At 42.6% G+C, this 13,058-nt stretch overlaps 1 protein-coding gene across 1 annotated transcript in view; it reads right to left on the bottom strand.

Annotated features, from left to right (window-relative positions):
- GUCA1A (guanylate cyclase activator 1A) overlaps positions 1–10,379 on the bottom strand; it is a 104,768-nt gene extending 94,389 nt beyond the window's left edge. The window contains exon 1 of the mRNA XM_078641276.1: positions 10,037–10,379. Coding sequence (XP_078497402.1) covers positions 10,037–10,234 — 198 coding nt within the window. The 5' untranslated portion in view covers positions 10,235–10,379. The remainder of the gene's footprint in view (positions 1–10,036) is intronic.
- Between the last annotated feature and the right edge of the window lie 2,679 nt (positions 10,380–13,058).

Below are 13,058 nucleotides of genomic sequence, written 5' to 3'. Positions count from 1 at the left end.
GCAGGTGCTTTTCATGCTGCAGGCAAATCAATTGTGGATATTATTATTGTCTGGACAAAGTTTTCTCTCTATTAGTACTAGTCTAACACCTGCATAGGCAATCAGTGACTGAAAGGTTTAAAGATATGCTTAACATAGTGCCTGTTACTGTACCACCACAAGTGTGGTGTGATTATTTGGTGACTTTTGGTCAGCTTTAGCTAGAAACATTTTTGCTAACATGGAGCAGAGATATAGAAGAATTGTTTCAATGTACATCCCTTCTAAAAATAGCTGCCTTGGCAAGAGATGAGCTATAGGCTGTGCAGATGTAGCCAATCAATGTTGACTATGTTCATTATCTCTGTCTAAAGACAGATTATTACTTTGGCTTTAAACTTCTGAGCTAATTTCTGTTTTCAGACATCTTCCTGGTGAAAGGGTGGTTAGATATTGGGTATTTATTGGAAAGATCAGTGTCTGAGTGTTTTTTTTCACAACGTTTGAGACTTGGCCCTTGTCAAGGTAAAGTTCTCAAGGATCCCAGGTTCATGTGTGAGTTGCTCATCCAGTTCAGTTTTTTGCTTTGCATTCTGGGACTTGTAGTCCTGATTGCATAATGGCATAAACAAGACTTCAACTCCCAGAATGCAAATAATAACCTGGTCTGGATGAGCCACTCACACATGGACCTGAAAACGTATGATCTCTGTTAACAGGGGTCTTTACTGTATCCTTGGTTTGAGAGTGAATATTTTAGTGACCCTAGAGGTACTATTCAGGTACATGTGTGTATGAAGCTTTCAGAAATGCGTTTCAGGAATGTTGTGGCTGACGATATACAGATATCAATTTTGTGTATCAATTGTTTTTGTTCGTAAGGATTGAACAACCATATGGTTGTTTTAAAAAGTGTGACTGTTTTGCTTGTGGCCTCTTTGATTATTTAAGTCTTGCGCTTCTACCTTATTTCTATATTTTTATCGACTAAAGACTAAAAAGGCAAGGCAGAGGTCGCGGCTGAACCTGAGGGAAGAAAGTCCCACAACTATTTATAGAATATGGACATATCCCCTTTAGCCGCAGGCCATGTGAGGTCGGACGGCATCCCCCATAATCTGGCCTCATCAGCAGTGTGACCTTGCGCCTATTCACCCTGACCGTGGCACATGCATGTGGTTTGCATTGCTGTAGTCACCTGAGCATCAAAAAGGAAAAGAGGTGAGCATGTTTTGAAAACTAAGGGTCTTATTTAGATCTTGGTGGATGGGTTGCTCTGCCACAACGGTGAAGGATATCTCGTCTGCCAAAATATAAATCCTATTTTATCCTATGGGATTTATATTACGGAGGACGGGATAGTAACCCATCCGCCAAGATCTAAATCAGGCCCTAAGTGCTTTATAAAATTTTTTGGGGGATGCACTTATTATCAATTGTAAGAAGGTTTTTATAAATACCAAATGCCCTCAAATCACTTGTGAAACTTCAGCCAGTCCTACATTTTTTATCAATAGAATTTTACACTCTGGAATTTCGGGGTTTTCAACATTAAATAAATGGAAAATCCAAGCAGACATAGAGCTGTTGGCTATAAACCTCGTCTGGCTGAAGGCGTGACCACAAGGATACTTCATTGCTATATTTACTTATGCTATTGACATGGGTAAAATTAAATTCTGATTACCCTAACTTAGGCCATTGTGAAAGCTCTTATTTCCAGAGCTTTAAACCTGCAGAAGGGTGGTATGAAGCATTATATACAAACAACTATTACTACTACTAATAATAGTTATTATTATGAATATTATTACAAAGGGCACTATTTTATTGCTTTCAGAAACAGTGCAGATAAGAAGCCTAGGAATAGCGAGTGTCCTGCAACCTAAGAGGCACAGGAGTTCTAGTGTTAGAATCTCTTTGTATTGTAATTAAAGCTCCCTGTTTTCAATTTTAATGATTTTTGCAGATAAATATAGACAGAAAAACAATGTGTTTATTGTCTGTTTTTGATTTTAAAAGTGGAAAAATACAGAAAACTGGGCTCCTTGAGAGCGACTCCTCTCCTTTCTATCTTTCATAAATTCCAGGCCAAACGCTTAGCGGGTAGATGGCCTGGAGAGTTAAAAACACAGGATGAGATTGCCTTAAACATGGACATATGTTGACATATATTTGTAGTAGGATGCTAATATTTGTGGGTGTAGTGTTTTGCTATATTTGGCTGCAAATTCGCAAAAACATGACAGACATCAAAGTATGAGTGCATGTATGTCAGTTAAATAAATGTGAAAATATACCCTTTTATGACTTAATTTATTCTCAAAGTATAAAATACATGTGGATAAATACTAATAAGATGGTGACAAAATGAAATGGATAAATACAGAGGGAAATGTTGAAGAAATAAATACCATAAAGCTGTATCCATAAATTGTAATTGCCTTTATATAGTGTTTACTAATGCTGGTGATGCTTTATGGGAAGTAACACGCTACTCAGGAAACCGAGGATACAAGTTAATCCAGTGGTTATTAGCTACTGTTCAGTACTGATATAAGTTCTGTGCTCCTAGTAACAATTCCATGCATTTATTCAGTTTTCTTTGTGATGCATTACGGTAATAGAAGCTGGGCACGATCATTAGTGTGAACTTGTGCAAATGGAAGGCGTGAGGAGCAGATGGGCTAGAGGTTGTTAGGTATTGTTTGATTGCAATGAATGATTACACAGGAGAGTCTGTGATTGTAGGAAGGTGGAACCTGACCACATGGTTGCCCCTACTTTTTTCCTGGTGTTTTGATGTTTTTAGACTTTAGTCTGGCTGGTACCCTGCTATCCAGGACCCCAGCTTAACTGCTTCCTCTCTAAATTGATCCCATGTACTTTAGGTTCACTCCAGTGTGGTTACTGGGGTATCCTTAGGAGTCCCAAGTATATGGTACCTCAGGTACCAAGGGCATGGGTATCCCAGAGGCCTAACAGGGGCTGCAGCCTGTATTAAGCCACCCCTGGGAAACCTTCCAAAATGACACCCCAGGACTTCTACTGCAGCCTGGGTAAGGTGGTGCATGCACCCCTTACTTAGATACAGGTTACCTATATCTACCTTAAATCATGACACATATAAACCTATCAGTCACCCCTATGGCAGGCCTTGACAATCCTGAAGGCAGAGTGCCTGGTTTTGTGTGAGAGGGTGCCCATGCATGAGCAGGGCCCCTCTGCAGCCTTCGGAACCTATTCTCTGGGACTGTTCTGTGATGCAGCCCGACCATATACTCTTAAGTGCATCATAACCTTGCGGTAAATGCTAACTTTGGAATTGCTGCACAGAAACATGTTTTGTTTGGTGTCAAACACTTTGGAATCCTCCCCTCCCCACCAGTCCTGGCGGCGGGGGTAGAATTCCAACCTTCTAGAGGCAGAGACATGTACACATCGGTATACCCGGTACCAGTTTTAAAGACCCCTGGCATCGCAAAATGGATGCTGCAGCCACAGACACGAGTCTGGCCTCCTGCTGCTGGACGAACCTCTGGCAGGGGAGGCCTGGACAATAGGTTTCCTGTCACAGGGAGGTGTAACCACCTCCCAGACAGGCTTAGTGTATTGGGGCTGGGTGGGTGCGCTCTCAGAGTGCTTTGAAGTCTGCACTGGGGGCACCTTTGGGGTCCCTGTGCATAGCCCAGTTCAAACCAGTTGCAGGGGTTACCCGCCCCTGCTCTGGTGCGAAACTGGACAAAGAAAATGGGTGTAGCCACCCCTTTTTACAAAACCTCCCATAGGTGGGGCCCCAGAGTATGTCCAACCCCTTCCTTGGGTATAAGAAAGGAACCCCTGACTACAGGACTTTAGTTTACACCTGGATGAAACTATGTTACAGAATCCTGGAACTTTGACGATATACACGACTAAATGACTGAAGAATCCCTTGGAGTAAAGGAGTTACTCCCCTGCTTGGTAGGCACCAACAAAGTATTTGCCGGTCTGCATCTCTGAAGCTCCCACCGAACTCCGAAGTATTTGCAGCCCAGGAGGGGGATTTCCAGACTTCTCAGAGGCCAACCCGAGTCCCCAACAAAGCTGAGACCTGCAGCCCCCGTGAGTAACATGGAACCGGAACTCCGGGACATGGTGCACATGTGCAAGTGCATCAGCTTCTCGACGTTCCTTGAAGCTGTACTTTGGGTTACTTGTAGCCCAGACCCTAAGCACCGTTTCCACTGAAGATTGCTGGCCTACACTCTGCGAATGTTCCGTGAGCTAGCCCTTTATGTTTTCACTCAAGGTACCTTTGCGATCCCTGGTCCATCAACTGGTGGGTCCCTGAGAAGGCAACTTTAACTTTCCTTGGGGTTCCCTGATTGCTCTAGATGTGCCCTGACTCTCCACCACTTGGTGAGTCCCTCGGACCTTGCTGACCCTCACCAAAGCATTTTTTTACTTTCTGTGTGGGTTGCTGTTGCCAAGGCTTGTTGAGTCCAATCCGGTCACCGATGCCGCAGCACTCGACATCCTTTGTGGGACAGCTTGAATCCAGCTCCTGGTTATCGTGAACGCCTTCTTGTCATCGTGGCTGCAGAGTCAAGCTTCACCTCTTCAACCTGAATTCACCCAACATCGATGGGCATTCGACTGTCATGCCCCTGGTCACTGACAAGTGACCCAGACTCTGTCCCCTCTGCTTCCAGGTTCTTCTCATCTTTGATCCAGGCTTGGATCACCCCGGACACTTTCCACTTCAAAGGCAGCAGCACTTTGCAGCAGATCGCCACTGAAATCAACGATTCCCGACACCAAAAGACACCTATGCACCCAGCTTCCCTGTGTGAGGTAACTTGTGTACTCTGATGCTCCCGCAGGTGTTGGCCCTAGAACCCCTTAAGTCTAAAGGGGTTTGCTCAAAGTCCTCTCCTAAGTGTCCTTAATCTTTAAATTTCCAACCACGACTTTCCCCATAGAAGCTAACAGCGTCTCGTCATTGTGTTCTCACACTGCACACGTCCCTGTGTCACTACCTTGAGTGGTTCCTTGTGGGCCTAGCGATTCTACAGGCTCTAGGCCTTGTGCCTAGTCAAGTCGCGGTTCTTATACCACTTTCTTAATATATGGTTTGGTACGCCCCTAAAGCTCAACTTATATTGTGCTGATTTACTGTGTGATATTAAGTGAAACGTATGTGCTTTTACCTCTAGCCTCATAAAGAGACTAGTAGGGTGTATTTAGCATAAATACATATATTTTATATATATACCTGGTGTGTTCTCCTTTCATTTGGTCATTCACGAGATTATAGACTGGTAAAAAAATCTGCTTTACATTCCTTCAAGACTTAGCCTGAAGGCTGCTCTCCATAGCTACTACTAGGATAGCTTTCAAATTAGATTGTATTTAACCTATCACCTCTAATAGGTTGTTTGGACTGGTGCAAGGTGCTCTCTATAACTAGTGGACAGCATATGCCAGGCAAACTTCTCACAGTGATCTATGAGGAGGGATATGGCTAATTTACAGAAATATAGTAGAGAGTAAGGCAGACATGCTTGTGACAGCAAGCTGCATTGAGGGACAATAAGGCCTACAGAGAATCAAGAGCAAGGGCAGGGTCATTCAACAGGAAGGAGACACATCACTAAATACATTTAATTCATGGTTAACTGCCATGCTGTTTTAGAAATATGGTTGAAGAAGTAGTTTTTAGATATCATGCAATCTGAGGTTGCAAAAACTGTAGGAAGAAAGATGGTTGTCGGCTGTGGGCAGGTGCTATATGCTAACACATCATTCGCGGTTCCATTTGGTGGCGATGGTGTTGAACAGTTTAATAGTGAATATTCTTTCCATTCTTTGCAACTTTGTAGTTGTCTCTTTTTAATGTGAGGTACTGTGTTAAGTGTTATATCCTAATAGCTGGTTCTTTAGGTTTGTCAGGTAAGATTTGGAGGAGAGGCCCATCTCTGTGATTTGCATCTATCATTCTGTTATGTATTTGTTTGAAAGTGATGCATGGGTGGTATTTTGTTGGTGGATCTGGTTCTTTATGATATCAGCAAGGTGCTTGTTTGTAATAGGATTGTGCTGAGTTGGTTCTCATCTTCCTATAGGCAGAGAGGTCAAAATTTTAGATGGCACTTCTTTTGTGAACTAGATATTCACTCACTGCTCACATTGTGAATAACCAGGGGGCATATTATCAAGCACGGCGTTAACATTATCGCTGCTTTAGCAGCAGAAAACTGCTGCTAAAGCAGCGATAATGGGCTTGATAATACGCCGTAGAGAATTCCCATAGAAGCCCATGTTCACACCAGAACATCGGCATCTATGGGAATTCACAAGGGCGTATTATCAAGCTCATTATCGCTGCTTTAGCGGCCGTTTTTTGCCGCTAAAGCGGCGATAATGTTAAGGCTGTTTCTTGATAAAATGCCCCCAGGTTCTATACATTCTTGTGACTTGAAAGTAATTCTCAGTTGCTGTACGTTTTGCAGGTAGGGAATTCTATAGTGTATCGTCATGGACAGAGAAAATAGAGCAAGCAACAGTTTTCTTACTACAAACAGGAACTTTGTGCATTGTGTCTGTCTTGTTGAGATATTTTCCAGCTAATACACCTACCTAAATATCTATTGCTGTGGGAAAGATACCTAGGATAAAAATTCTGAAAATCATGTGTTTTGGAGAATTTAAGGTAAGTAGGTGGTCGAAGTAAATTGTGCCATATACAGCGGTGATGTTTTACCACCATGCAATGACTATTGTCTAGGGCAAAGCTAGTAAATAAAACTTCCATCATATGTTGTGGGCCGACGAAAAGGATTTAAGGTGCATTGGATGTAGTGGAGCTGTGGTTATATATTCTAGCCCTACTTGCCAAACAGTATCCTTAGCTTTGCTGCACAGAACAGGACACATTGGTATCCAAGGATGCACATTTTTAATTATATGGATTATGCACTATATTGAAGACTTGACTCTCTCATGATGGTGCAAAGAGATTAATTTAAGTAGGTCTACCGCCACCAAGTCTGTCAAAGCAAAGAGAGGAAAAAAGCTACTTTGTATTTCTGCAATTGATCCTCTGGTGGAAGTTCTACATACTAGAAACACCAGGTTTTCCTGCCCCGAAGAAATCAATGGTCCAAGAGGTAGCCCACACACATTGCAGTCTGAATTTACAGATAGGACAAATGAGTGCCGGGGTGTAAGGTGCACTTTGCACAACATCATTCAACATGTCATTATTGTTTCGTGGCGGATACCCCAAGTCTTACCTCATAACTCAAAGCTCTAACAAGGCACACCCGCTGTGCCTTGTTAGAGACCCCACACTTAAATAATAACGCAGAGAGAACAATTTCCAGTTAAAAACCGACACACTCAGAGATGTCTTCTTGAAAATTAGCAACCAATGCATTTAGTATTTTAAACTTGTGTCCTACCACGTAACATACCTGAGTGCATGACCGGTTCACACAATGAGGTGCACATCCACTAGCTATACCAGACAAGTTCAATTCTTGACACACATAATTAATTTTGACTCGTTTTTACAATTTTGCACTTTGGTTCTTGGTCTTCCGTCTTTACAATGAGAACAGTAAAGCTGCAAGTACCAGGACATACTCAACACATCACGATTGACATGGGACATCTTGAGATGACTACAAGTGGGTGCCTCAAACAGTTATAATATTGTCAATCTTGGGCAGGTGACAAAACTCATTTTAGGCTCTCGTTATAATTCTTATTCCTGCACAAATCCCTGTTGCGAAGGGGTTGGAATAGTAAGTGGCCTGGACTTTAAAGCACCTAGCCTGGTATTTACGGGGTGCATTAAACCAAGACAGGGCAAACCTGACAGACTTTAATATGGGAAATGGATCCGGTAATTCTAGAAGATGCTGATTTTGGTGCCAGAATCACCAAAATACATATTATCTCCTATTGGCAGAACAAAACATGTCAAAAGCTATCATTTATCAAACCCGATAAATTCTGATCCACGCAGTCTCGTTTATTTAGTGCAATAAATATAGCACCCTCCCACATGCACCCCCAATTACAGCCTTGGCGCATAAAAAAAAGAATTCGAACATTTGAAATCCAACTATTGCATGCTAATACTTTCTTGCTTTAGTACTACTACTACAGAAGCAGCACTGGCTAAAATATAGGAGTATTTCAAGCCCCAGGATAGTCAATTCACAAGTGTGCTTTTTATGAGCAGGTTTGAAAGTTGACTTTTTGAATCATCTATTACAGTGGTTCCCAAACTTTTGACTCCTGAGGACCCCCATTGAGTCACCACTGGAAGCCGGGGACCCCCAAGCAATTTGTATGAGTTACATTTCAAATATTCAAACAGTAATTAAAAAAAAAACACACACGTGTTCACACAAAACAAATACTCAAAGTACTAAGGATTTTGGGGCCAGATCTACGACCATTTCATTTAGCGCCTCGCAATTGGCGACACAATCCAAGTGGCAAATTGCAAGTCGCTAAATTAAATGTACAACAGTGTATTTAACACGGTTTGGGAATCCCAACGGGGTCGCAAATTGCAGGGCTCATTAATATTAATGAGCCCCTCGCAATTTGCGAGCCCATTGGAAATGCCCGCCCTCCCAGGGATGGTGGCCTGCTGGGCTCAGCAGGCCACCATGTCTGGGGCTGCTTTCTAAATAAAGCAGTTTTTTTTAAAATGCAGCCCCTTTACCATGCATTTAAAAAAAAAAAAAGAAAAAACGCTACGTATTAGTTTCATTTTTTAAGGGCAGGCAGAGGTCCCTGGGACCTCTGCCTGCCCTTAAAAAATTATTTCGCATGTATTTGCAAAGGGGAAGGGGTCCCCTGTGGACCCCTTCCCATTGGCAAATGCATTATCATCTATTTGAAGTAGGTGGTAATTGCAAGTGTTTTGCGACCGAAAAACATTTGTACATGGTTTTGACACTCGCTATTTGGCGGGGAATGCCCCTTCCAAATAGCAAGTTGCAAAACCTATTTGGCGAGTCACAAACAAATTGCAACTCGCGAAATAGGCTATGTACATGGCCCAATAGGTTTTTGCATTCGCAAATGGGTTCACAAACCCATTTGCGCATATAAAAACGGATCGTACATCTGGCCCTTTGTATTTTATATTGAAGGAACAGCCCCTCTGTCACATGTATTTCATTTGTTTTATAGCATCTCTCATACCATTGTAGGATGTCAGAGCACTTTACATCACACACATATAGAGACATTGAATCATACATGTAAATCAGTGTGTATATAAAATGTTACATAAGGTAAAGGGGACTACAAGATTACATGTCATTCATTCTGGTAGGCATTTTTAAAGAGTGTTTGGTCTGGAAAAGCACAAACTCAGGATTCAGAACATAACACAGTGGCTAGTAACATTAAAAGTATATTTCCGCCCAAATAAATCTTTTTAGTAGCATCAGGATAATGAATAACTGGGGAAAAACATAAGTTACTACCTGGTACCATGCAGTTTGCAAGCAGCTCTTTGATGACAGTTTATAGGTCCCTCTGCTAGATTACGATTGCCACTTATGAAGTCCACAGTAACAAAAAATTCTCTGTGACAAAAGCAGTAACCACGAACCTATGCACATAAAATACTGCTTTTCTAAAATGCATGTTACACGTTCTTTGCAGTAGGCACATTAACCCTCTGTGCTACATTAGTTAAGTCAAAGCTGCCACTGAACAAAACTCTCCTCACGCTCCAGCAGGTACATTAATCATTGGCATTATCTTGACACTTTTATTGTTGCTGGAAAGCTGCTAATTACACAAGAAACTTTTCTGTGCTTTTAAAACTGCTGCCTACGGACCCCCTGGGAATGTGTCACGGACCCCTGGGGGTCCGCGGACCACAGTTTGGGAAACACTGATCTATTATATTGTCCGTTGTGCTATAGAGGATTTGTACACTTCCTACAGAGTAAGGCACCTTCTATTCTTGCACACCCAGGCAAATGTACGAGACAACGCCGGTAAATATGGGGGGGGGATGAAAGAGGTGCATAGTTACCTGATTGAAATCGAATGTGTTGAACATTTGCTCAATGTATTCGTTGGCATCCGGACTTAGGTTCTTCAAACCGAAGAACTGCTTGAATTCGTGTTGGGTGAGCTGCCCGGAGGGGCATTCCGTCATGAATTTCTTGTACCACTGGTGGATCTCTGTGGCACTCAGCTCCTCCATCGACTTCCCGTCTATGTTGCCCATTTTCGGGTCAAAAAAGTCAGCTGTACAGTTTGTTAAGCCAATCACAACTCTATGGTTTTATGAAACAAATGTCAGTTCAACGGATGACAAAGCAGTCACGGTTCATGATTCCTTTCCGTTTCTTTTACTGTACTCCTTGCCTCCTGAGCTCCGCTGTCGACTGTTGACCTGGGAGCTTCATCGAAGTAATCTCTTCTAGAAGAAAGGCGCCTCTTACACCGGCCTGTATAAATAACTTTTCGGCCAATGACACGCGGCGAGATAATGTCTCCCTGCTGTTAGATTTGGCTGGAGTTCCAAGAAAGAAAAAAAAAGAAAGAAAACCCAGCATCAGCGTGAAGATAGAATAGGAAACAGCCTTTAAGATTAACGGGCGATTCAGATTGAATGGGGAGATAATTCCCAGGAGGGACCTAATCTGGTAATCCACTTCAGGTTTGGCTTTGACTCTGACATCAGCGGCAAAAGCACATCCGAGAATAAGCAGTGTGGAAATCAAACCTCCCTCCACCTGCACAGAACAGGGCACGGATTAGCAAGGTCAACGGGAGCGCGACCTGTATTGTGCGCGCGGCGACCTCTGCTCCTGGGAGCGAAGGAGTCAGGGCAGGGATTAGCTGTGGTCAACGGAGGGACACCGAGAGGGCAGGTAATCACTGTCGTCATTAATAATCCTATTCAAATTCTTGTAAGTGATCGCTGGCAGGTCGCTGTTTATTTGGAAAAAAACACCAACATGTTTTTGGTGCCACACAGGTCCAAGAAATAATTCTAAACATTTTGGTGCAGTTTTATCGTAATATCTATGGAAACAGAAAAACGGCGTACTACAAGTCCCGCTTTTCCACTTAGAGAAGAGACATTTTGGGTCTCACATTTTTGTTTACTGGCTGTGTATTAATGCAGTTCAGGAAAGCCCCAGTGAGTGGAAGACTGAGAGATACAGGTATCATATATGAGTACAATCATATAATTCGTTGTTTGCATTGGGGGCCATTCTCCCCTGCTGCAGCACGGCGCGTTTCTGGAGGCTCTACTAATTGTGGGGCAGAGACTCTCCTGTCTGCCTCCTGAAGGGTGGTCTGTGCAGCCCGCTTTATGATTTCCCCTCAAATCAGTAAACCTATAAGCACTGCTTATTTTGTGAAAGAGTAAGTACCGGACCCAAAGTTTTGCTCAGACACTCCTGAAGAGAGGGACCCTTGTGAGAAATAAAAGCACCACCAGTCTCCCCTGGACTAGTGGCCTTTCTCCCCTGCAAACTACAGGTAAAACCACTCAAAATTCCAGGTGTTCCAGTGCATTGTGGTAGTTTTAGTTCTGCCTACCTGAAGTCTCTGGTCACCACGGTACTCCTCTGAACCCAGTGAAGTTCCCAAAGCTTTTTGTTGTGCTTATGGCTGCCAAGGCTTGTTGGCCACCAGTCTTGTTACCAACCCCCCACTCGCCGCTGCAGCTACAGAAAATATTGTGCAAACATTATCCGATGTCAACAGCAATGTACCTGTTGTGTTTTTGTATTTTGTTTCTTGCAGCACTGTGTGAGCGGTAAAGAGCACCACCCGCAGCTCTCATTCATCACCAAGTTCAGCCAGAATAACTCTGCACCCAGACTCCACTGGCTAGATAAAATTGATCTGACTAATGTGGCCTGGTCCTGGGGACCACATAACCTTATCCCTATAAGGGTTCCAAATAACTCAGCCTGCGAGTGACTGATTGCCACTGGTGGATTTTTCTATTGACCGAAATGTTATTTTGCCTTTGTATTTTACTGCACTGATTTAATGTTGCTTACAAAGTCTATAAATCCGATTATATTTGCTCTCCCATTCATTTTGGTGTCTAAAATAAGAAAAAAATACACATTCTTTTTATAAATTGGTGTCGGAATTCTCTGGTGTCGTGTCAATTATTTAATGTCCATGCTGGTACTCTGAAATGCTTAACACATATTCCGCTAGTAAAACTTGACTGCTCTTTGACATTCTACAGGACTGAGCTAAGGAGTTATTAGAATGAATCTAAGGACCATCTATGGTATTGTGATAGTATTACATGGTAAGGCCACCCAACAATACCACATAATATACCAATTTCCTACAGTTAGATGTTTCGCTATGCACAGATTTGTAGGTAGGACCTCTTTGCGTGGTAACTTAAGATGTCACGCTGCATAGTTTGGTGGCAGAATATGACATTCAACGAGTAGTTCCATAGGAGGACATTGCCAAGATTACTTTGTTGGGAAAAGCAATGTCTTCAGCTCGCTTCTTTCTTTTGGATAATGTGAAGATGAATTGGCTCAAAGTGTCAAAACACTGGTGCCTCAGGTGAAAACAATTTTCAACTAATATGAAGTGCTCTCAGTGTTTGATAATTCAAGAATCATCAGAGGAACAAGGAGTATACTCTTTTGGTGAAGAAGAACTTTCGAAGTAGCTCACTTAATGTAATGAATAATAAGGTCCTTTATTAAGAGGACAACAGTCCCAGAACGAATCACTAACTGCTCAGTCCAACTGGCGCTTGTCCCCCCCACATTCCATATGACATCGGCTCTGACATCGGTGCATTCCACTCATGACACGTTAGATCACCATGACAGGGCCATAGTTAACAAAAGCGGATACTACACCCCCTCACTCCTTTAAAGAGGTGTTTTTTTTTACATATTGATGAACTTGTAGAACAATTAAGATGGATGAAAAGATTTAAAAAACAAGAACATAGAAAAGGATAGTGTTAGATCTGGGGGTCTCTAGTTGGCAGAGGTAGGTAACAATGTCCAAATAGGGACCCTTGCCTCTAGTCAGGGTAAGGG

Source organism: Lissotriton helveticus, chromosome 5_1, assembly GCF_964261635.1.
Source record: "Lissotriton helveticus chromosome 5_1, aLisHel1.1, whole genome shotgun sequence".
Classification (NCBI taxonomy): domain Eukaryota; kingdom Metazoa; phylum Chordata; class Amphibia; order Caudata; family Salamandridae; genus Lissotriton; species Lissotriton helveticus.
Note: the sequence above shows the minus strand (reverse complement) of the source record. Positions and strands in the feature narration are given on the sequence as shown.